At 30.7% G+C, this 20,981-nt stretch overlaps 2 protein-coding genes across 11 annotated transcripts; one reads left to right on the forward strand and one right to left on the reverse strand.

Annotated features, from left to right (window-relative positions):
• The first annotated feature begins 806 nt into the window (after positions 1 to 806).
• Positions 807 to 12,206, forward strand: LOC122403835 (blood vessel epicardial substance-like). Of its 8 annotated transcripts, none has more exons than XR_006259650.1 (10): positions 807 to 962; positions 1,351 to 1,482; positions 1,570 to 1,831; positions 1,999 to 2,366; positions 3,342 to 3,499; positions 3,738 to 3,840; positions 3,985 to 4,125; positions 4,523 to 4,688; positions 8,284 to 8,557; positions 9,730 to 12,206. XR_006259650.1 is itself a non-coding variant. In XM_043407589.1 (10 exons), the coding sequence occupies exons 3-10, from the start codon at positions 1,609 to 1,611 to the stop codon at positions 9,795 to 9,797; spliced, it is 1,299 nt and encodes a 432-aa protein (XP_043263524.1). In that variant the 5' UTR covers positions 807 to 962; positions 1,351 to 1,482; positions 1,570 to 1,608; the 3' UTR covers positions 9,798 to 12,206. The 8 variants fall into 8 exon arrangements, 3 of the variants coding, with proteins under 3 accessions (XP_043263524.1, XP_043263525.1, XP_043263526.1); XR_006259651.1 differs by having other exon boundaries at positions 9,733 to 12,206; XR_006259653.1 differs by having other exon boundaries at positions 8,284 to 8,464.
• Positions 12,207 to 12,515: 309 nt separating this feature from the next.
• On the reverse strand, positions 12,516 to 20,826 carry LOC122403836. Of its 3 annotated transcripts, none has more exons than XM_043407593.1 (6): positions 20,710 to 20,826; positions 18,469 to 18,706; positions 16,630 to 16,732; positions 14,704 to 14,956; positions 13,675 to 13,828; positions 12,516 to 13,591 (listed from the first exon to the last, which is right to left on the reverse strand). In XM_043407593.1, exons 2-6 carry the CDS (start codon positions 18,704 to 18,706, stop codon positions 13,392 to 13,394), a joined length of 948 nt encoding a protein of 315 aa, XP_043263528.1. In that variant the 5' UTR covers positions 20,710 to 20,826; the 3' UTR covers positions 12,516 to 13,391. The 3 variants fall into 3 exon arrangements, with proteins under 3 accessions (XP_043263528.1, XP_043263527.1, XP_043263529.1); XM_043407592.1 differs by having other exon boundaries at positions 20,529 to 20,730; XM_043407594.1 differs by having other exon boundaries at positions 14,692 to 14,956; positions 20,529 to 20,730.
• Between the last annotated feature and the right edge of the window lie 155 nt (positions 20,827 to 20,981).

Raw genomic sequence — 20,981 nt, forward strand, 5'->3', positions numbered from 1 at the left:
CATTGGAAACTAAACGTTTCTTTAGCACTACTGATCAGACCAAACAATTAAGTCGGAAATCTTTATTTATAAAATAATAAAGTTTTCAGTATTCCTTTTTGATATAAGTCTAAAAACATGGATATGCACAAAACGGAGCACGTACACTCATTGGAAATACATAAATTAAGCGTCCGTACATAAAATATAAAATCCTTACACGTTCGGATAAAAAATGTCTTTTCATCTAGAGCTCGATTAACATTTGCTGAAAAGTCAGTGAATATCAATAATTCATAACTGTACTTAATTTAAGTATACTCTACATAGAACTACACTTTCATATAAACTTTTGATGTCACGATACATATTAAAGTGCATTGCGTATGTGGGTTTATGCTATTTCGGAGTTCGACTACCTGGTGGGAGAGAACCTTCCCGCTTTCGTCTCGATATGGTTAAATCGAAATCAAATTGTTAATAATAATATAATGCGTTACAGACTGATAAATAGGTAATGAACAATCGATTCAAATCGAGTTGCACGTGTTGTATGAAATTTGTAGAATTTGTCGGGTATTTGGAAAAAAACTGTAAATCTCCAATCTGATGCGAGGGTTTCCGTTATGTTAAATTTTCACCCTTTCTATTTTATTTTATACGTCATTTTCACTTCGTATGTACCTGGCAGCAGTAATTTTTTGTACACGATCTTAGTTTTTGCTAGTAAATTTTCGAACGAACCTAAAATTAGGGGCCGCGTGGCCTATTTTATCCCCTTTCTGCTTCTCAGCTCTGTACCGTTGCCCTGTACTTGTCCTTGCTAAAGTAACGTCTTTCTGCTAGTTTGACGTTCATTAGATAAGCAAGTTTGTTTCGTGTACGAGTTCGGTTTATTTCGCCTATCAATTTACTCGACGTCATCGTTTATTTTTCCATCTGTATGCCTTGCGTACGTTCTCATCTTTTTAAATTTTCCATGAGTAAGTTATTTATTGATCTCGATACGATACTTTATAACGTGCGTTAATAGTCACGATCATTAATATGCGAAAGTCAACATAAAACGAGTCTATCCGACGTTCATAAATCTCTTGAACGATGTTAGTCGGTGGAATTTGACAATTTCTTTAAATTTCGATCATTACAAACAACAATGATATTTCTATTCTTTTGTTTTATTGGATTTTGACATTTTTAGTCGGGGTAATTCACGTTATTTCAATATAAAATATTATTATTAATTTTTATTAAAACGTATATTATTAAAACTACACTTAAATATTTTCGATAAATAAAGAAGTATGACAAATCTATAAAAGAAAATATATTTAAGAACCATGGATCATATATGACGTATTTGTATTACAGATGTTTCTATAGTCTTCCTGCAGCTGTTGGTAATGCAAATACCCTTCCTTAATTTGAAGTCCACAAGATGGTATTTGTCTTCAAGCTCTAATTTTAGCTGAGAGTAGAAATGTGAACAACGATAGGATATTTGTAAGCGACGTATAGCATTCAATTTAATATCTACTAATTTAATTTTGTATATTTAGTTATTAGAAAACATTTATTGTAACGTTACAGAGTAAGACGAAATTGATTTAGCTCGGTGGTGATGCGGGGATGTGGATCTGTTTTGATCCTATAGGAAGCCGAGAAGGCTGGCGTGCTTCTATTTTATTCTTTGTATTCTCTTATTGGGCATCTTTTGGTATCGATGCCAGCTTAACAAACGCAGCTGCGTCTAATGTTCCTCACAATACTGTTACATCAGAAGTGACACTACCAATTTCAACGCATCACGACGACGACGAATGTAGGAATGTGACCACTGATAATGGAGCAGGTATGTTAGGTAGTATAATAATTATAAAACATTTCCTATTTAATACGTTTTAAATACATTATCGGTGAACAGCTTATTTTTTATATTCTATTGAGTTTAATAATCAATATTAGTATATATTTTTATCAAAATTAATGCTACCCGATGTAAATAAATGTATTTTACAGCTACTGGTTTGTCAGTGGTCGGTCATGGATCTGGTTCTCCTCATTCGCCGATAGTGCCTCCAACTTTTCTGTACGGAGTTCTTACCTGCCAACCCTATCAAGGAATTTCTGTGAATCACATCTACTTTCAACTAGCAAATGCCTTCTTTCTATTGTCACACCTTGCACCAAGTGGCATACACGGTGTACTCTATTTAAGGTGCACTCTACTCGTGGGCTGTGCCTTTCTTGCTTTGTGGGGCTGGACAATAGCTTGCTGGCTGGACGCTGCTCTCTGGAATGCTCTATTTGTTGCCATCAACTTCGTCCATGTATGCACGCTTCTTTACAAGCTCAGGCCTATCAAGTTTTCAAGGGAAGTTGAAGAGGTAAGTTAAGAGAAGAATGAAAGAGAATGATTCTCTGACTTGATGTCGCAGAATATTGTTCGTATATGTATGTATGAACATGTAACAAAGTATTGTTCATATATGTATATATATATGTGGTTAAACACTATTGATCTGAAAATAAAGGTACTCTTATAATAATTTATAAACAAAAACTACTACGTTTTAATCTTAATATACACTTTATGTATCGAGCTATTTTAAAAATAATTCAGTCCATATTCTTTGATATACAATTTAATATTCCGCATAACACAATTATAGGATATTTTCAGTTATATATTTCCATATATTTTTAACATATAATCAAAACAAATTCTTATATTATGTTTACAAATGAATATCGTAATAATATTACAAGGTCTAGAAATATATTAAACAGGCAATGTGCAAATTCATAGAATGGATGACATTCAAAAATAGAAATACGTAATTCTTGGTACTGAGATGTTTATTTTTTTTTTAAAATTGTACTATGTTTTCACTCTCTTAAATATTATTTGTAGTATGGTATAGTGTATTCTAAGTAGTATACTGTTAATGTCTTAGATCGTATAGCTAGTTATATTAGACATTTAGTAACTACTGTAAATTGCTTGTACGTTTGGCTACTGCATCTGCATTATGCTGGAACTCTTTATATATTATCCTTTCTTTTGCATCTTTATGTATGTAATTTGAGCAATTTCTTTACATTATAAAATTTATACGATGCTTTCTTTTATCAATAGAAGTTTAAAGTTATTATCATTTTTGTAATTAGTAATAGATTAAAATTTATTTTTATATTCAATTAAACTTATTCTAATACAAATTGAAAGTAACTAATTTTGTTTAAATTACAAAGCAATATGTAAAACATTTGTAATGTTTCTTTCCTTGTACATTATACTTTTGTAATTGATAAAATTACATAAATATTATGTCTCATTTTCGTCTTTTTTTTTTCTACAGGTATATATTGCAGTGTTCCAGCCACTAAGGGTATCGCGTCATCAGTTCAAAAAAGTATTAAATTGTATGAAGGTTATACGACAGTTGAAGTATCAAGAAGTTTATGCCCAAGAGAAAGTGACCAAAGTTGATTCGTTGTCTTTGGTACTTTCTGGAAAGTAAGTTTGCATTATAAATATTAATATTTTATACTCGTATATGTAATAACATGGTTGAGCTCCAATCATTTACAAAATTTCTTAAATTTTAACTAAGCAAAGTAGTTAACGACAAGTTGATAGGAAACAAAAAGTATTTTATTTCATATTAAGAAACACAGTACGTTTTAAAAACACTCTGTATAATATATATATTAATTGTTTCAAATTATTTAAACGTTTTATACAAATTTTTCAGATTAGTAGTATCACAAAATGGAAGAGCATTGCACATTGTCTTCCCACATCAGTTCCTGGATTCTCCAGAATGGTTTGGTGTCTCCACGGACGAGTACTTTCAGGTTTATATAAATTATAAAGTTTAATAACTTGTATCATTTATTGTAAAGCACAAACCATTATTATTTAAACAATATTAGTCAATAATAATAATATGTTTTACAAATGTAATTTTTGTAAATTAAAAGATCAATTTATTTATATAGGTATCAATAACAGCTATGGAGGAATCAAGAATATTATTATGGCATAGAGACAAGTTAAAGTTAAGCATAATTAGTGATCAATTTCTGCAGGCAGTGTTTGATCATATTTTGGGAAGAGATGTAGTCAAAAAATTGATGCAGGTATGTACGCATACATATAGATTACATAATTTTCTGTCATTAGAATGAATTTCTTTTCTTTTTTATTAAACGACATTATTAAGGCTTCATTATGTTTTCAATTCGATTAAAAGTTGTAGATAAATAGAAATATTAATTGATACAGTAATGTACGGTTGAATTTCGTCAAATTCGGGGCCCAGCAGTGAAATTCTCGCATGCAGGATAGCATATTTATTTATTCTTTTCATTTAATCGATTCTCGTTCTTTCTCTACTGGGTCAGGTTTCGCTGAGCTCGAGACGATGAGTAGTAGGGGAAAAATGGAGGTACAATGTGAATATACAATCTCGCACATTTTAGTGAAATTCAACCATGCATTATTATATACATTTTTATATAAATGATACAATCTTAGGTCAGTGAAACAATGGCTGCTAGTAGTCATCAACAACAAAATGGACAAGTAATTGGTTTGGGTGGTATTGGAACTATAGAGAATGATCCTGACACCAAACTTTTCGTTGTGAAAAAGACTGGCGACAGTCAAGGTATTACTGCTCTCATCAGTCGTCAACTTCAAGGTAAGTACATTTTACTTAATAATTCTTTTCTAACGAAGGATAAAAGGTTTAGAAAAAATGTTATACATTTGTTATTGATATTTTTATCTTAAAGAATTCTTTTGTTAAATATGTGTAAATATCTATATAGTTAAATGTTCGCCTTTATGATAATATATCTTTTCAATATATTGTTATATGGGGTATACTAGTTGAAATAGGTCATCTACTTAACTCTTAAAACTGTGATCCAAAAATATGTTTCGTATATGTATAATCTAAATAGCTTTAAAGAATGATTACGTTGCAAGAATGACTTTCTTCCAATGTCATTTTTTTTCAGAATGTCAAGGTTAATCTGTTTCTCTTACGTGTAAGTACATACGTAATTCTCTTGTATATTGTACTGTACATTAGTTATTCGTGTACATATGGAGCACTTTAGTATGTAAAATCAAAGGTCACCAATATTTTATAATAAATGCTATAGTGATCTATCATCTCAGACGATCAATGATAAAAATTTTATAATGGGCAAATCTAGATATCCGTAGCGTAATAATAAACATGTTTATTTACAATATTTTATCCTTGATTATAAATCGTGGAAATGTAGGACCTTTTGAAAACCTTTGAAAAAGTGATATTGGAAAGAAAATTTTTTGTAACACATTTAAAACAGATACATGTATACTACAGATTATGTGCGTAACATTTTTTTCTATCCTCGCAATTAAAGGAGATAATTAGATGACTTATTTAGAGGAAGATCTCTGTACATAGAAAATCATATGTTAATACTGTATCAATTTCTTTTGTATATTTATGTATGTACATATATGGATAGTTCCTGTAGCTGATCACTGTCATTTTGCAGAATAACAAAGTAACATTTCAATATATGTATGTGTAGTGCGTGGAACAAATATAGCAATACTTGAAATATATTTAAGTGTATCTATTAGCGATATATTTATTAAAATGTATAATTTTTTTCTATTTACTGTGACTAATGGATCAGGCTTAGGTTCGCTTCTATTTTTAGTCTTTTTTCATACTTTTTACTTCGCCTCAAGGCGTCCAGATTCTTAAAAAGGATCATTTCAGATCTAACTCTTATATATTGACATCGTACACTTAAAAACACTACTATGTTTACATCCTAGAATAATTGCAAGTTTGTTATATTTGTTTGACCCTCTATACAATAATTTACATTAAAATTATTGTTCTATATTGATTTTATATTAATTTTCACATCGGTTCCATCATCAATTCTTTACAGAATGAAAGTTTTAAATGTGTCTGGTACATATATACTATTTGTTGACATGTCAGATATATGTGTGTTACGACGTGTGGTACTAATTTATACAAATAAAAATTTAGTGAGAAAAGGCACAAAATGTGGTTAGAATTATAAGTAATATATGGATAGAAAATGTACCAGAAGAATCTAATCCATCTACTTCAATGCTTACGGCTACTTTGTGTCTTAGAAGTGCATCGCTACCTTGCATAGTATAATAAATACATGCCAAAATATATACTATGGAATACCGTACTGATCAAGGTATTATTACAATATGTTTTAATATAATGTATTCTAACAGTATGATTACATGAATCGATCCGCAAAAATAGTTAGTTGTTTGCTTATTATAAATTAATGCACATGGAACTCTTACACACACTTGCAAATGAAAAACTGAAAAGAATAAAAGAGAAAGAAATAATAGTACTTAAGACTTTTATTATAATCGTGTCAAAGATATTTTTGTGTTTAGTATTCGAACAAGATACACGTAGACATCTACTACAAAATTTTATTACATTAATAAACAAACAATGTATAATAGATGAAATATGATAGTTTTTATTTTGAAAAATTGTTCGAACAACTTCATTTGCACAAATTTTTTCTTCTTTTTGTCCACGATATCCTTTAATAACGTTAGATAAGTGGCAAAATCATGCATTTGGTATTTGCTAAAAGCGAGATATTACTATACACAGTTTATTATCACTTGTGTTGGCTGCGATACACACATTCATTAAAATCCATAAGAAATCAATATTACGGTAGCAGAAACACGTCTTTGGTTTCTTTTATCTGTTTCGGAATAAACTTTTACAATATGTAACACACATTCCCCATAGAAATAGCATATACAAGCATACACATAAACACATTTAACAATTTCATTCTATAAGAAATCAATGCTGGAACTGATAGGACTAATATAGAACTGATTCAAAACCAATAAAAAAAATTCATTTTGGAATTATGATTGGAATTGATATGTTGACTAATATCGATTTTGGTAATTATTGGGAATCATTAGCCACCCCACCAATTTGGATGATATTGAAATACGTTGTAGATATCAATATTTTAAATAACTTCTCCCTATACATTATTGCAAAAATATTTCCAATTGCATAATAGTAATTATAATTATAATATTAATTATATACATGGAAATAAATTCGTATATAAAATACAAGCATATATTATTTATTATGTTTAACCTGACCTCTTGCGTTTTAAGCTGTTGTTTTGTCAGCGACTACTTTTCGCAGTTTAATTATTGAGTAATATGTACAAATATATTTATGTGGTATTTCAAGGAGTTTAGGATAATTAAAATACCGTCAATATTAATTTAAAGAGGGGTTTATTGGACAAAACATCCCAGAGTTGATTAGACTAATAAGTTTAGTAAAGACGAAAGCTTTGATTATAGGCGTATAACAACATATTTCAATATCATCCAAATCAGTGAGACGGCCATGATTCCGAATGATTACCTCAATTTTTTGTAACAGCTTTGCTGTATAACTTTAAAACTGTTTAAAAAATCGAAACTGATATTTGAACTGTTTTTTAATACATGAAAATACTAAAAATATTAGTATCATTAAAAAATGTTTTAGATAATGATCGAAGAATTGTGTTGGGAATATTATACGTACAATCTACATGACTTCTTTATTAGTGGAGACATTCCAGACATTTTAAAGAAAGTACAAAAACAATGACTTGCGCTGGAATTGATTCACTGATACGTCTTTTGTTTTTCGAGCAAAAATCATTTAATTAGTCAAATTATCTTAAGTTACGCAAGTCACTATTTTTGTTTTTCCAAAAGTTATAAGTTATACGAGAAATACATGGATCTATTTAAAAACTGACAAATGACAATTTTGCATGACAATTGTTTCACTTGCTACTTCTCAGCATTTATCTAAAATATTTTCTGCCAATTAAGAATAAAAGAAATATAAAATTAAAACTATTGGTTTCATCTAAAACTTACAATCAGTGTACAGTTTTGGAGTCAGCGTTAAGATATGAATTTATCTAATATGTAACAATATGATCATTGCAAAGACATACATATATTATGTTTCAAACTATAATAATATGCGTCCTTATAATTAAAGCACCAAATAATAATATAAGATCAACAAAAATTATACTCCAGAATTGCTGTCCGCATGAGAATTACTGCATGTGCTTACAAATTAGCAACGATGATCATATAAATTTATGAATTTATTACAACGTACACTCTTTATAATTGTGCATCAATTTTGATTTTGCTTTGGATAGAAGAAAGAATGCCGCTGCTGTACACGAGTCAGGAAGTGCTGAACAACACTTTGCATCATATCAATCACCTACGTACACTTCCCTTAGATCCTGTGCAACACAACAATGTTCAGACTTCCTTATAATATCCCTGTGTCACAGGCTGTGCGATTACCTTAGCACAAAAATTTGTACGTGATATGTATGTATTATGTTTCTACAATGGATATCCATATGTTATACAAATATCATTGGGTAACTTCATTTGTTATTTTCTTCTGGTTATTTTATCCAGGTGAGTTGTGCCTATGTACTTTTGTTTTATATTTTATTTCTGTTGACGATATCAGTAATTCTATTAAACTATTGCTATCAGACTTTGCGAAGCATAATTCAGCAATTTTATTGAATTTTATTTCGACTATACTTCAACGTTAAATTAATATTTATGGTACCATCATAAATGCGATGTAAAAATAATACTTATTAACGGTCGGATGGCGGATGGTTAGACAACGAAGACTTTAGGAAATAAATTTTAACAGATTTATCGTATATTTGTACGATTTGCAAATAAAGTGTTTATCAGGTTTATTGCATGGGATTTACAAATATATTGTGAACATTAGTCATATTTTTTATTATGTTTATTGTCATTACGTGTGTACATACAACATCGAATGGAAACGCTTTCTGGAAGAAGCTTCTTGATTCTTTCTTGAAGTTCGATGCTTAATGTTTCAACCAAAAATGATTCCATTGCAGTTTATTATAGTCCTCGTAATCTAGAAGGGACCAATTTTTTAGCCGATAATATAAATAATCTTATGAATCGCTTGATAATAAAGACGGAATACGAATCAGAATTGACCCATCCTCACCAGCGGACTGTTAATTACATAGTTAATAAAGAAAAAGTAAATTCAATAAAACAAGATACAATATCTGACAATAACATATTATTCTTATGTATATTTATATTTATTATCTTTTATTTCTTATTGTTATTTTTAATTGAAATTTTGGTTTCTTTTTTATCTACATATTTAATTGTATTTAGGTATATCGCAGTCTATAAATTTATATTGCGGAGAAGTACAATATATCAGTTGTATATAAACACAGTTTACATATTACAGATGTATCATTATTTGAAGTACGGTGGTGCTCGACTATATGTGAGGAATTATTTCTAAGAAATTCAATTACGTATAATTAATTGTAGTTCGCTGTTGCATTTGCTCCTGGTGTATCTTTTCTCATTTATGCAAGATTAGGTATCAACTTCAAATAAAAAAAAGTTCAATTCTTAGAATTACTTCATGACCAACCTTGAATATATAAATATTCATATATATATATATATAAATGTTCGGTTTTGATTGTTTGCATATATTCGGGCACTGCTGTATTTTGATTAGCATTAAGCGAAATAAATTAAAAATCTTTGACATTGCTACGTTGCAGCAGCAGGGGATCCAAATGCATGGAGATTGGGAAGAATTGAAGAGACTGATCACGAAACACCTGTTTAATGAAAATGATTGTTAGATGAATGTCATCCTCGGCAGTCAATATAAAGTAACATCGGTCTTTTTACATAATGTGAAATAACGATGAAATGTATTCAAGATCACTGAAAACATGGCATGGCAATGGTATGCTATGCACGGAACAATTAAACATTCTCTTGCCAATTAATAATTTCTCCCCGCAACTAGTCAAGTATTATTAATAATGGAAAACACATTTCATCGTTTATAGCATAATGGTTCCATTCTAGTTTATAAAAATGACATACGACTAAAACATTATTTTATGCTTCCAATGTACTATCGAATACCACCGGAACTAATTTAAGCGTGGCTGTTTCTAATTTACACTGATTTTCTTCTTAATGTGCATATGATCAATAACGAAGAAACAAGACTTTACACGTGTAATAGAATGGAAGTTGTTCAATCGCAGCGGCGTAACTTCTTTACTGAAAGATCTGTGATTTACCGGAGGTGTACGGCAGAGAAAAAAATTTAGGGAGGCCTAAATACCTGATTGTTTCCCACACCCAGATATAGTGCCTTTTTACTTGCATTTCATTTGTTCATTTTTCAAGGAAAAATATATACAATATTATATCGTATACTAATTTACATGTTCATTCAAAATCTTTTAAGAAAGTTGTCGCCGGGAACTCATATATCCTAGTAAGCCAAGCAATGATACTTTTTGTTTTTCTCAGAATGGGACCATCTTGAGCTGGTCTTTACTTGAAAAGAATATAGATAGTCATTGATGGTATTTCAATCAAAATATGTATACTTCCCCTATAATTTTCATTGTCTTCTCTTCATCATCAAAACTCCTCTTTCAATTAAGAGCCATTATATTATTTATTATAACATCATCTATGCATTTAAACAAATCAATTGTCGACATTAAGCCCTTAATACATTTTCAATGTTTACTAATTTTTACTATTGCAATTTTTTGCGAATCAATAACTAACTTTTTTTTACAGGATCTAGATCAATATTGTTGTTCTTACTTTATGTAATACTTTAATTATTTTTGTTACTCTGCATTTCAAATTTTAGGTCTTATCATGGTCCTTGAATTTTCTTATTGTAATAATTCTACTTCCGTCTCTCTCACAGATATATGTATAGTTTCCGTCGGCAACTAGTTGTTCCCGCCATCAAAACTATTTTTAAATAGTTTAAATAGTTTTGAATCATTATTGCGCGGATCATGACATTTTATAAAACTATTAGACAAATGGCGTTCAGAATAGAGAACGAAACAGGAAGTTACGCCAAAAAGCGCTGGATGATAATAAAATTGCAATGTAAGCTATATTGATGGAATATTTATATTGATATACATTGCCGATGGAAAAAATAAAAAAATGCATATAACTTTTAATGGTAAAATTATCGGGAATCGTTACAATAATATAATCACGATTATCATTCCTTTATTTGGAAAACAATATTAGTATTATCTATAATTTACCAGTGGTAATTATGATTAGAATCGATTATTGTAATATTAAGCGATACAAGCAAAAAAAAAAATCAATGCGCACAGAGAGATAAATATTTAATTACTTATGTGCAATATTTACAAAACAGGTTTTCGTTTGCTTTAGAGGAAGTGAACAGAATTTTTAAAATTACTTTGAATGAAAATAGTGAAAGTATTACGTGCTGAAATTTAAAATAAAAATCTCAGGTTTCGATGATTGGATACAGTTTTAGGGAAAGAAAATAAATGAACAAAGAATCTCTTTGAATACAATTTTGTCTAGTCTTTAGTGAAATGTATTAAAAAAATTTTAAATGTTGCTAATTATCAAATTCATGCCCAGTTAAGGTTGTAATACTTACTATTAAGAAGACTTTTTATATGTAAAATTATATTTCCGAGCATATTCGATTTGAAATATTATATATCATTTAAAAGTCGGATAATAATTATTCTACCATGTGTATAAAGTACATTCTAACAAAGAATTCTGTTTAATTAAAAAGCATCTTGATTTATATCTTTTAATCAAAATTGTTTTTCTTGTACAGTGCTAAATCGAAAAAGATGAGAACAATGTGATTTTATTTTAGTGTAATACTATTCACGCATGTATGAGAAGTGTAAGTGATTTGTTTAATGAATGTAAATTATTCGTTACTCATCTTTATTGTTTATTGTTTCTCGTTGTTATGATTGTATGTGGTATCTTTTTAGTATAGTTACGTAATACGATGAGATATGAATGAAATGGAGAAAGATTTAAATCACATTGAATACAATAATGAACAAATTTAATGACGAAAGGAATAAAGAGAGTTAGTTTTAGATAAAATATATATAAATTATTCCTTGTATCTGTATCCTTTTCCTTGTTATTTAGCCAGTTTAGCGTAATTGTTTTTTTTTTTTTTTTTTTATTTTACCGTACCGTTGATATCTTTCAAATATAAAGATTTTGTTTTTTTAATCTGATATTGATGAATGTACTATTATGTAATATATAAGCATACCAATTGTTAATTTATACAAACTTTTATGTACAAGTTATTTAGATGAAAATAAATTCCTTGTACAAGAAATGAACAAAACAGGAAAGCTAGAACTATTGTTATCTTTTACGATTAAAACATGAACTTTTTAACTTTTAAGCTAATTTAACAAATTAATTCTATATATTTGTATTTATGAATATAAATTTAAACTTTATCTTTTTGTTTCTTTGGGTCATTCGAAGTTGAGGACTCTTCTATTACTTTTTTGAAAACTTTCAAAAATAGCTTTTGTCCGTTAAAACTTTTATTTTATTTTGCTATATTGCACTGCCTTCGATATAATTTTACTATTTAGAACTTTTTTATGCCAGTGCACCAGAAGCTTCTTCAATTTCATTTTTACGCAATGAAAAACACTTTTTATTAATAGGTATATAAGTATAACGTATATTTTAAATATAATACATGAATACAAGCCATTGTTCATAACTGAGTCGCCGTTCATCATAACTGGCTGTCACGATTGTTTATCATGAAGAAAGGCAGTACAGTATTTAAATATGTCTAATTTGATCACATCGCTACGTTTTTATTGTTTAAATTAATAGAAAAAAGTATAGAGCGTGTTTACAAAAATGTGGCACCTTATTCAAAATTAATTCCACATATATAGGGTATTAATCAAAATGTGGAATCTTTTTTCAGGATCAATTTCTTATGCCAATGTAAATCATAAAGTCTATTTTCTAATTTTCACTCTAAGGCTTCGTTATCAAGGTATATGGAGTTTGCAGTGTTTTTTGTACGTCAATGACATGACACATCAATAAATGTTGACGATGATAGATTGTAACGATGTTTTATATTGCAAAATGATACAAGACTTTTTAATTTCCCTTCGCACAAGGAATTACTTCTGGGAAGAAATCCCACATTTATGTTAACACCTTTTGTGTAATTTACATATACCTTTCAACAACTATGTTGCCTCATTTAACTTACACGATTATTACGCGCTTAGAGAGAATCGATGTAAAGATAACACATTCAATTAGTGTCGTTTATGTTATTGTGTAAGTGTTTAGAAATAACAGAGATCGGATGTTAAGTTTATATAGTAGGAATGTACGTGGATGATGTAATGCTACTACGTCTAAGCAATGTGTCTGATGCCTGTGGTGTAGCGGAACCTTTATGAAAAGAACGTTTATGCGGATGGAGATTAAGCGGAGGTAAATTTGGATGTTCGATTCTTGTTGGTGAACTGACACGTGGTCGTAATGTTCCCCTTTGTTGTATCGAAAGTATTCCTGCAAATGGAATTAAATAAAATTGTATTACATTCACCATTTAAACGAACAGATTAAAATTATAACGGGCAATTAAGCATTGCCTGAATCATTTGGTTCCAAAGCATCATTGAGTTGATAGTAATCAGTCTTTATTGACAATGGCTCTTCGTAATCTACGAACGCCGTGTTATCAAACGCTTTATCGTCCTTCGGCCGATTTTGAATCGGGCTCGTAACTGGTGGGTCCGCATAAGTCTGAAAAATCGATGACCTATCTTCAGATATTTTAAACGTTTCCGTATTTCACATAAGAAATATGCAATTAGTTAAGCCATCGCATTATTGCAAAAATTTTTTTGAAGTTGACAATTCATAGATATCGAACAATATATTTTATTTACAAATCTATGGTATATTCCCTCTTTCTTTATTTACTTTATTGAGTGTATTTGTTGTTTTCAATTTTTGTAATTATATGTATAGAGGATCTGTTTCTCTGATTTCAATGACCTTGAAATATGTTTCAGGAATACAAAAATTAGTCGCAAATAACAACTGCTATTATTACATTTAATTCTGGGTATACGTGGATGAAATTTCTATAAGAACACCATGGTTTACTGCGAAAAATTCATTTATTCTATAAATATACGTTAGTAGAATAAATATATGTTAGTACAATAAATATTACATAAAAATACACGGTTAAAAATATAACGAAGTCGCCCCTTACCCAAATGCATAAAACTGCAACCTAGGATGAAGAATGGAAAACTAATATTTTCCGATGGGAAAAAATTTCATCTGTTCCAATTAATTTAAATACTGTTGGCATGATTTACTTAGTCGAAATTTCGGCGGTGGAAGTTTGATGTTGGGACGGCGATAACATGTACAGGAAAAAAAATATGTCAAGGTCATTGAAACCTGGAAGGTGGATCCTAATTTATACGATTACCTTAATTTTTATTTAAACAATTTGCAAATTATTCAATGAATTACCGCCCCTGCGTCAATATAGTCAATATAGTTTCTTAAGGAGAACACTATCGAAATTTAGTAAATTCGTAACGCATAAGAGCAGTGCTGGATATACAAACGTAATATCAGTAAATTGCCTTAAGTTTTACATGTTCAGTTGGCGTAGTTGAACAGGCACGCTTATGGAATTGTCCACCGCCGATAGTTTCATAGGTGTGTTCCTCTAGATAGTGTCTGGTAGTGCCACGTGGTGTAAGAGTAGCCCACATAACACGACTATCTTGCATATTGTCAGTTGCGCAAGGATAAAGGACAGCCTCGTTTTGAATCCTTCCATTTTTCGTTTGCATACTTGATGCTGCGTTCGGCATGGAAATCACGCCGTTCTTACCATTTCTATTACTACAGAATGATAATCAGTTATTTCGTGACTTTGAGGATTTTGCCTTTCTTATTAATTAATATGCTCGTGCGACGTAAAATATTAGATCATCCCATAAGTAGCGTGTTTTGGCATAAAAGTTCTGCCATTTTAGTTCTTCTACACGTTTATCTACGAAACTACTGATTATTCAAACGAACAATTTTGCGGTCGATATAGTATTAAATAAACACCTATCTATTCTATAATTCAATAAATTTTCCAAATAAACGTCTTGTTTTTCATTGTTCATCGTAGTTTACATTGTTATCGGCAAATTTTGGTTGTAGTTTTACAGAATAATGTGGTTCGTCTTACATAAGAATTATTAAAAATTAAAGTTCAACAAAAATTGAGTGGACATCTTTAGATCTTATGCTCCTTGTTCTTCCAATATTTTGTATTCCCTCCTTTAGCTTTAATAACTGCTTCTATTCGCCTAGGAATGCTATCGACTAAACATCCGATCATAAGATCTTCGCTATACTTCCCCGTGATCGTTGTAGGCTAACGAAAAGTGTTGCTTTATTTGTTTTGATGTTTATGGGTACTTCTTTATAATGAGAAATTATATAGTTCTCTCGAGTTTTTCCTTGTTGGAAAACAAAGTTGTTTGTAATATCTAATTCTTTTACCGATTCTTCCAAATTTTCATTAATTAGTTGAAATGATTTCGTCGAGTAACACTAAATTTCCAACGTTGGACTAAGACACCATAATCGAATCTCCTCCATGTTACGCTTATCTGCGATATGAATTTTCGTCCAAGATTTAATTTTCTCCACACTTTTTCTCTTTTTCTCTTGCTAAGTATGTTTAATGTATTTAAATTAAAAATTTTCAATCCTTTCGATATCACGAAACGTTCACATTGGCCACATATACTTCTCCAAAAGGGTACAGCCGGATAAGATGGTCAAAAGTGGTTCAAAGAAAACCATTTCTGTCGTAACGACAATTTTCAGTTTAAGCTGTATATCTTTTGTTGTATCGTGTCAAAGATTTTGAAAAAAATTGGGAGCATTTTGCTCCACGGCGTACGCATTTGTGAATTTTTTCCGAATTTTTCACCGCAAAATGGATTTTTAAAAAATTCGAAAAGTTTAAAAATATTTTTTTTCGATAGAAATTATTAAATTACCACGTTTGTATTTTTACAGTGTTAGTGTCTTGTTATGATTGTTAATCTGTAATTTTTTCAGATTTTTAGAAGTGGGGGAATTATGCTGGAAAAATTAAAAACTGATATTTACTTGTATCTTTACCTTAATTTTTGATATTACCATATTGTTACAATTTTAATGGCTTGTTACCGTTATAAACATATGATTTTTTGAGATTTTTTTGTCAAGCTGTATCACATATACGAAATAATTATAAATCGATATTTCCTCAACAAGATTCGTTCGCCTTATCGACGCAGTTCCAAAAATTGGTAGGGATGACTCTAAAAAATTTTTCAAATTCTAACGGTTAAGTTGTTAAAAATAACTGCAATTATTGTTACTTTTACTGTAGAATCCACCTTCGACATTACTTATGGCATGACCTAATATCAAATTACGAAACAATCCTTTTAATACCGTGATTTATATTTAAACTTCGGTCGCATTTATTTACGTATTAAAGGATGAAGAATCATAACTATACTCACAATTTGCATTTCAAGAGTAACGTTGCTAGTATTATGCCTATGAAAATCACACCGACGCAGGATGATATTAATACTAGCAACCACGTGTCATCGAAAACTGTACCTAAAATTATTATAATCGATATTAGTAGATTTATCGAAAAAAAAATTAATAATTCTAATAAAAACTAACACGACATCAATTAACTATTACAATGTTCGCTTAAATTTCAAAAATCTAGCTTCAGTACTCCCCTACTACACAAGAGGAGCACCGGAAGTGACTCAACGGAGTCATCATCAGGGCAACCCTGGGAAAAATTTTAATGGCAGATTCTAGAGGCCAAAATAAGACGAAAATCAAGAATACCAATTTGTTGATTGAGGCTTCGTTAAAAAGTTATTAACGTTTAAAGTTTCGCCTGTAGAACGGCAATTTGCGGACAACTGCGCACGCGTGATAGTGGTACTCGCGCACAAAACTGTAAGGCCTCGATAGGTCAGGTCAGTAGAGGTTCTCCTGCCGAGTGAGAACCATTATCGCAACTGTTCGTAGATTGGCCGGTCTATAGGCGAAATTTTAAACGTTAATAACTTTTTAACGGAGCCTCGATCAACAAATTGATATTCTTGATTTTCGTCTTGAAAAGTTATGATGTTTTAAAGATACTTCTGGCTTGAAATTATATTTTCGGTAAGGAATTTTTTTTCTCGGAAATGGTTAGGATTTCGAGGGTATGTCTATTGACCAAAAATGATTGCAATTAAACCTCCTAGCTAAAAATAATTTTTTTAGAACGATTTGAAAATTTTTAATTTCGCTGCAAATTTGTCCACCTTCTCGAATTTTTTTCTCAAAACTGAATAGGATTTCGGGGGTATGTGTATTGGCCAAAAATGGTTGCAATTGACCGTACTTACTAAAAATATTTTTTTTAGAACGATTTGAAAATTTTTAATTTCGCTGCAAATTTGTCTATCTACTGGAATTTTTTTCTCGAAAATGGTTAGGATTTTTGGGGTATGTCTATTCACCAAAAATGATTGTAACTGACCCCTGCAACCAAAAATAATTTTTTTAGAACGATCTGAAATTTTTTAATTTCGCCAAAATTCCGGTTGGTGTGGAACTTTAAATGTTAATAACTTTTTAACGGAGCCTCAATCAACAAAAATTGATATTCTTGATTTTCGTCTTATTTTGCCCTCTAGAATCTCTCATTAAAATTTTTCCCAAGGGTGGTCAATCACCCTGTATATTTGAATTCTTATTTACGACATTTATCGCTGCATTACAAATGCTGTTGAATGACTTCTTTTACTATGCAAATATACCTAACTACACGATTGTTACAATGTTTAATTTTCTCATTATTGGCTCAATAGCTACGGCTAAAGTTATAGATACAATAGATTAATCATCCTATCCAAATTTGGAATCGTTGTAAGCCATGTGTCTGATGTTCCTCTTGTTAATTTCTCGAGCTGAGAGTAATCTGATACTATTAACACATTGAGCGTCAGGCCCCGCGAATACGAGGGTTTCTGAATCTACCGCTGGAGCGCTGGCTCCGCGATAATGTGGAACAGTATTGCTTCTTTTAAACTGCAAAATGTTTAATGCATTTAAATTATATATTGAGTTCAATGGTAACGTTATAAAATGCTGTTGGTGCCGGCGCTCAGTGTGTTAACTTTATCACCTGGACTTGCTTGTTTTTGATTATATAAAACAATATTTCAATGGTTTCAAAGAGAGCACAATATAGCAGCAGTCATTTGTCTCTTTGCTTATTGAACGACCCTCGTATTTTACTTTGACAAAGAACAAAACGTAACATAATCGATTTAGGACTGGACCTTGCTGCGGCATCTCTATGTATTGCACCCCTTCGGAGCGGCGATCACAAAGATGCTTGCACGGGCTGTCATTTAGATGCTGTGGAAACGACAATAGGTCCGCGCGTGGATAAAAGTCGGAACTTTGCTGTAGAATAGCCGGGAACGGCGGTGGTGGTATGTGAAGAATGTCGGGCGGTGGTTCGAGTGTACATAACGCACAACCCGAGTTATTCATTATTAGATCGAAGCCTCTCATCTATAATTTAGATTAATAGAATAAACAATTAGTAACTAATACGTAAAAATTAAGTCATCTTCCCTTATCAGTCGTAATTTGTTTTATTTAGCATTTCAAAAAGGCATATAGGCGAACAAACATATAAAAATGTGCCCTTTGGAGTTAACACGTTAAGCGCCATGACAGTTTCACAGGACCGATACTGAATTGTTCGTTTAGGTGACGTCATTTCTTAACAACCGACAGTATTGACAAATAATACTTTACAGTTAATATGTGTTATATGTTATATAATATTTAATATTATATTTATATACTCGATACTTCGAAAAATTGAATTTTGGCCAGCTTTTTTGTGTTTTACACATAGCTAAGGTATAACTCAAGAGTGACTCTTCCTATTTAATTTTTCTAACAACAATACAGCATTCCAAACTATTTGAAAAAATGACGACCATATGAACGTGTCATAACTATCAAAATATAAAAATAATTATTTGATAACTCAAAAAATTTGAAAAAAAATCCTAATATGTGACTTGATGACAGCAGCATATATAAAATTTGTCATAATTTTCCAAGAAATAGAAAACAAAAAATCAAATTAACAATGAAAAAGATAGACAATGAAATTGTTGCGTAAAAATTGTTTTTTTATACATATAGGGTGTTCAGACACACCTGGGAAAAATTTTAATGGGAGATTCTAGAAGCCAAAATAAGACGAAAATCAAGAATACCAATTTGTTGATGGAGACTTCGTTAAGAAGTTATTAACATTTAAAGTTCCACCTGTATTGAATTTTTTTCTCGAAAATGCGCAGGATTTCAGGGGTATGTCTATTCACCAAAAATGTTTGCAATCGACTCCTGCAACCGAAAATAATTTTTTTAGAATGATTTGAAATTTTTTTTTTCACCGAAAACTACCCCCTTCTTTTTTTTTCTTAAAAATTCGTTTTTGATTTTTAATCAATTTCGTTGGCGTTGTACAGAAAGGTTGTTTAATACTTTTTTGTAGATATCCATGAACTCTACTTCCCCCCAAAATTTCAATGAAATATATTCACTATTGTAGGAGTTATGGCTGTTTGAAAATTGGACCATTTTTATGGGGTTTTTCTCATTTCACGGGGTCAAGGAATAACTTTTCGAATATTCTTGAAATGTCTGCGTATTCTGCACCAAAATACGCGTCGTTTGCTTTTTGAAACATTAAAATCGTCCGATCCGTTCAGGAGTTATGACATTTTAAAAATTTGCATAAAATTTCATGGTAGCATTTCTGGCCTCACATTAGATTTTCGGTAAGGAATTTTTTTCTCGATAATGCGCAGGAATTCGGGGGTACGTGTAATGACCAAAAATGATTGTAATGGACCCTTGCAACCGAAAATAATTTTTTTTAAACGATTTGAAAAATTTTTTTTTCGCCAAAAAATTTCAACACCGACACGAATTTTTTTCTCGAAAATGGGTAGGATTTCGGGGGTACGTGTATTCACCAAAAATGATCGTAACTGACCTCCGCAACCGAAGGTAATTTTTTCAGAATGATTTGAAATTTTTGAATTGATTTTTTTAATAACTTTTTAACGAAGCGTCAATCAAGAAATTGATATTCTTGATTTTCGTCTTATTTTTGTATCTAGAGTATCCCATTAAAATTTTCCCCATTAAACGGTTTATTATTATTATTTTCATTCAAAACGGTTAACGGGACACTTTACGTGCTTATACGCTTATACCATTTCCGGAATAAAGTTATCGTTTGCTTAATTGATACGATTCACACTGTGAAATTATTTTCTCGATCTAAGCGAATGACAAGATTTAATACTTATGTATCTGTTATGCTTCGTGTATATCCCATTCCTTTGTTTTGCAACTGGTTAGCACTTAAAAAATTTCGTACAGTCCGCCACAGAAGCTAGCAAATAATAAAAAGACACGATTCGTATTTTATTGCATGCTTTCAAGCACAAAGCATGTAACGATTACAGTAAAATGTAAACTCTCACCGCTTAAGCGATACCCCTATGCGAAAGTGCTATCAGGGTGGCTACTGGCTCCTCTGTAAGAAAAGCGCACGCGTTGTCGTATTGAGCGACAGGAGAAAATTTCGCGACCCGCGTTCCATCGTCCGTCTATACCAATAACAATACCATTAATATTTTCATTTAAAAAACACCATTTTAACTACTATACATATGTACATCGTACGAGATAATTAAAATATGATACCTTAACGCTTCACTTAATATTTATTCCATACAGTAGAAAACCATAAAAA

This window comes from Colletes gigas, unplaced genomic scaffold (assembly GCF_013123115.1).
Source record: "Colletes gigas isolate AHSC1104 unplaced genomic scaffold, ASM1312311v1 Colletes_gigas_Sc00078, whole genome shotgun sequence".
In the NCBI taxonomy this organism is placed as follows: domain Eukaryota; kingdom Metazoa; phylum Arthropoda; class Insecta; order Hymenoptera; family Colletidae; genus Colletes; species Colletes gigas.

Excerpts from the sequence above, each read along its gene's own strand:
- LOC122403836 (XM_043407594.1), bottom strand. The coding sequence starts at position 18,706 with ATGAGAGGCTTCGATCTAATAATGAATAACTCGGGTTGTGCGTTATGT. Across the intron at positions 14,957-16,629 it reads TTACTCTTGAAATGCAAATT|TAATAGAAATGGTAAGAACG; the intron begins GTGAGTATAGTT and ends ATCATTCTGTAG. Across the intron at positions 13,829-14,691 it reads CTGAACATGTAAAACTTAAG|ACTTATGCGGACCCACCAGT; the intron begins GCAATTTACTGA and ends TCGATTTTTCAG.
- LOC122403835 (XM_043407589.1), top strand. The coding sequence starts at position 1,609 with ATGTGGATCTGTTTTGATCCTATAGGAAGCCGAGAAGGCTGGCGTGCT. Across the intron at positions 4,689-8,283 it reads CATCAGTCGTCAACTTCAAG|AAGAAAGAATGCCGCTGCTG; the intron begins GTAAGTACATTT and ends TGCTTTGGATAG. Across the intron at positions 8,356-9,729 it reads GCATCATATCAATCACCTAC|CAGCAGGGGATCCAAATGCA; the intron begins GTACACTTCCCT and ends GCTACGTTGCAG.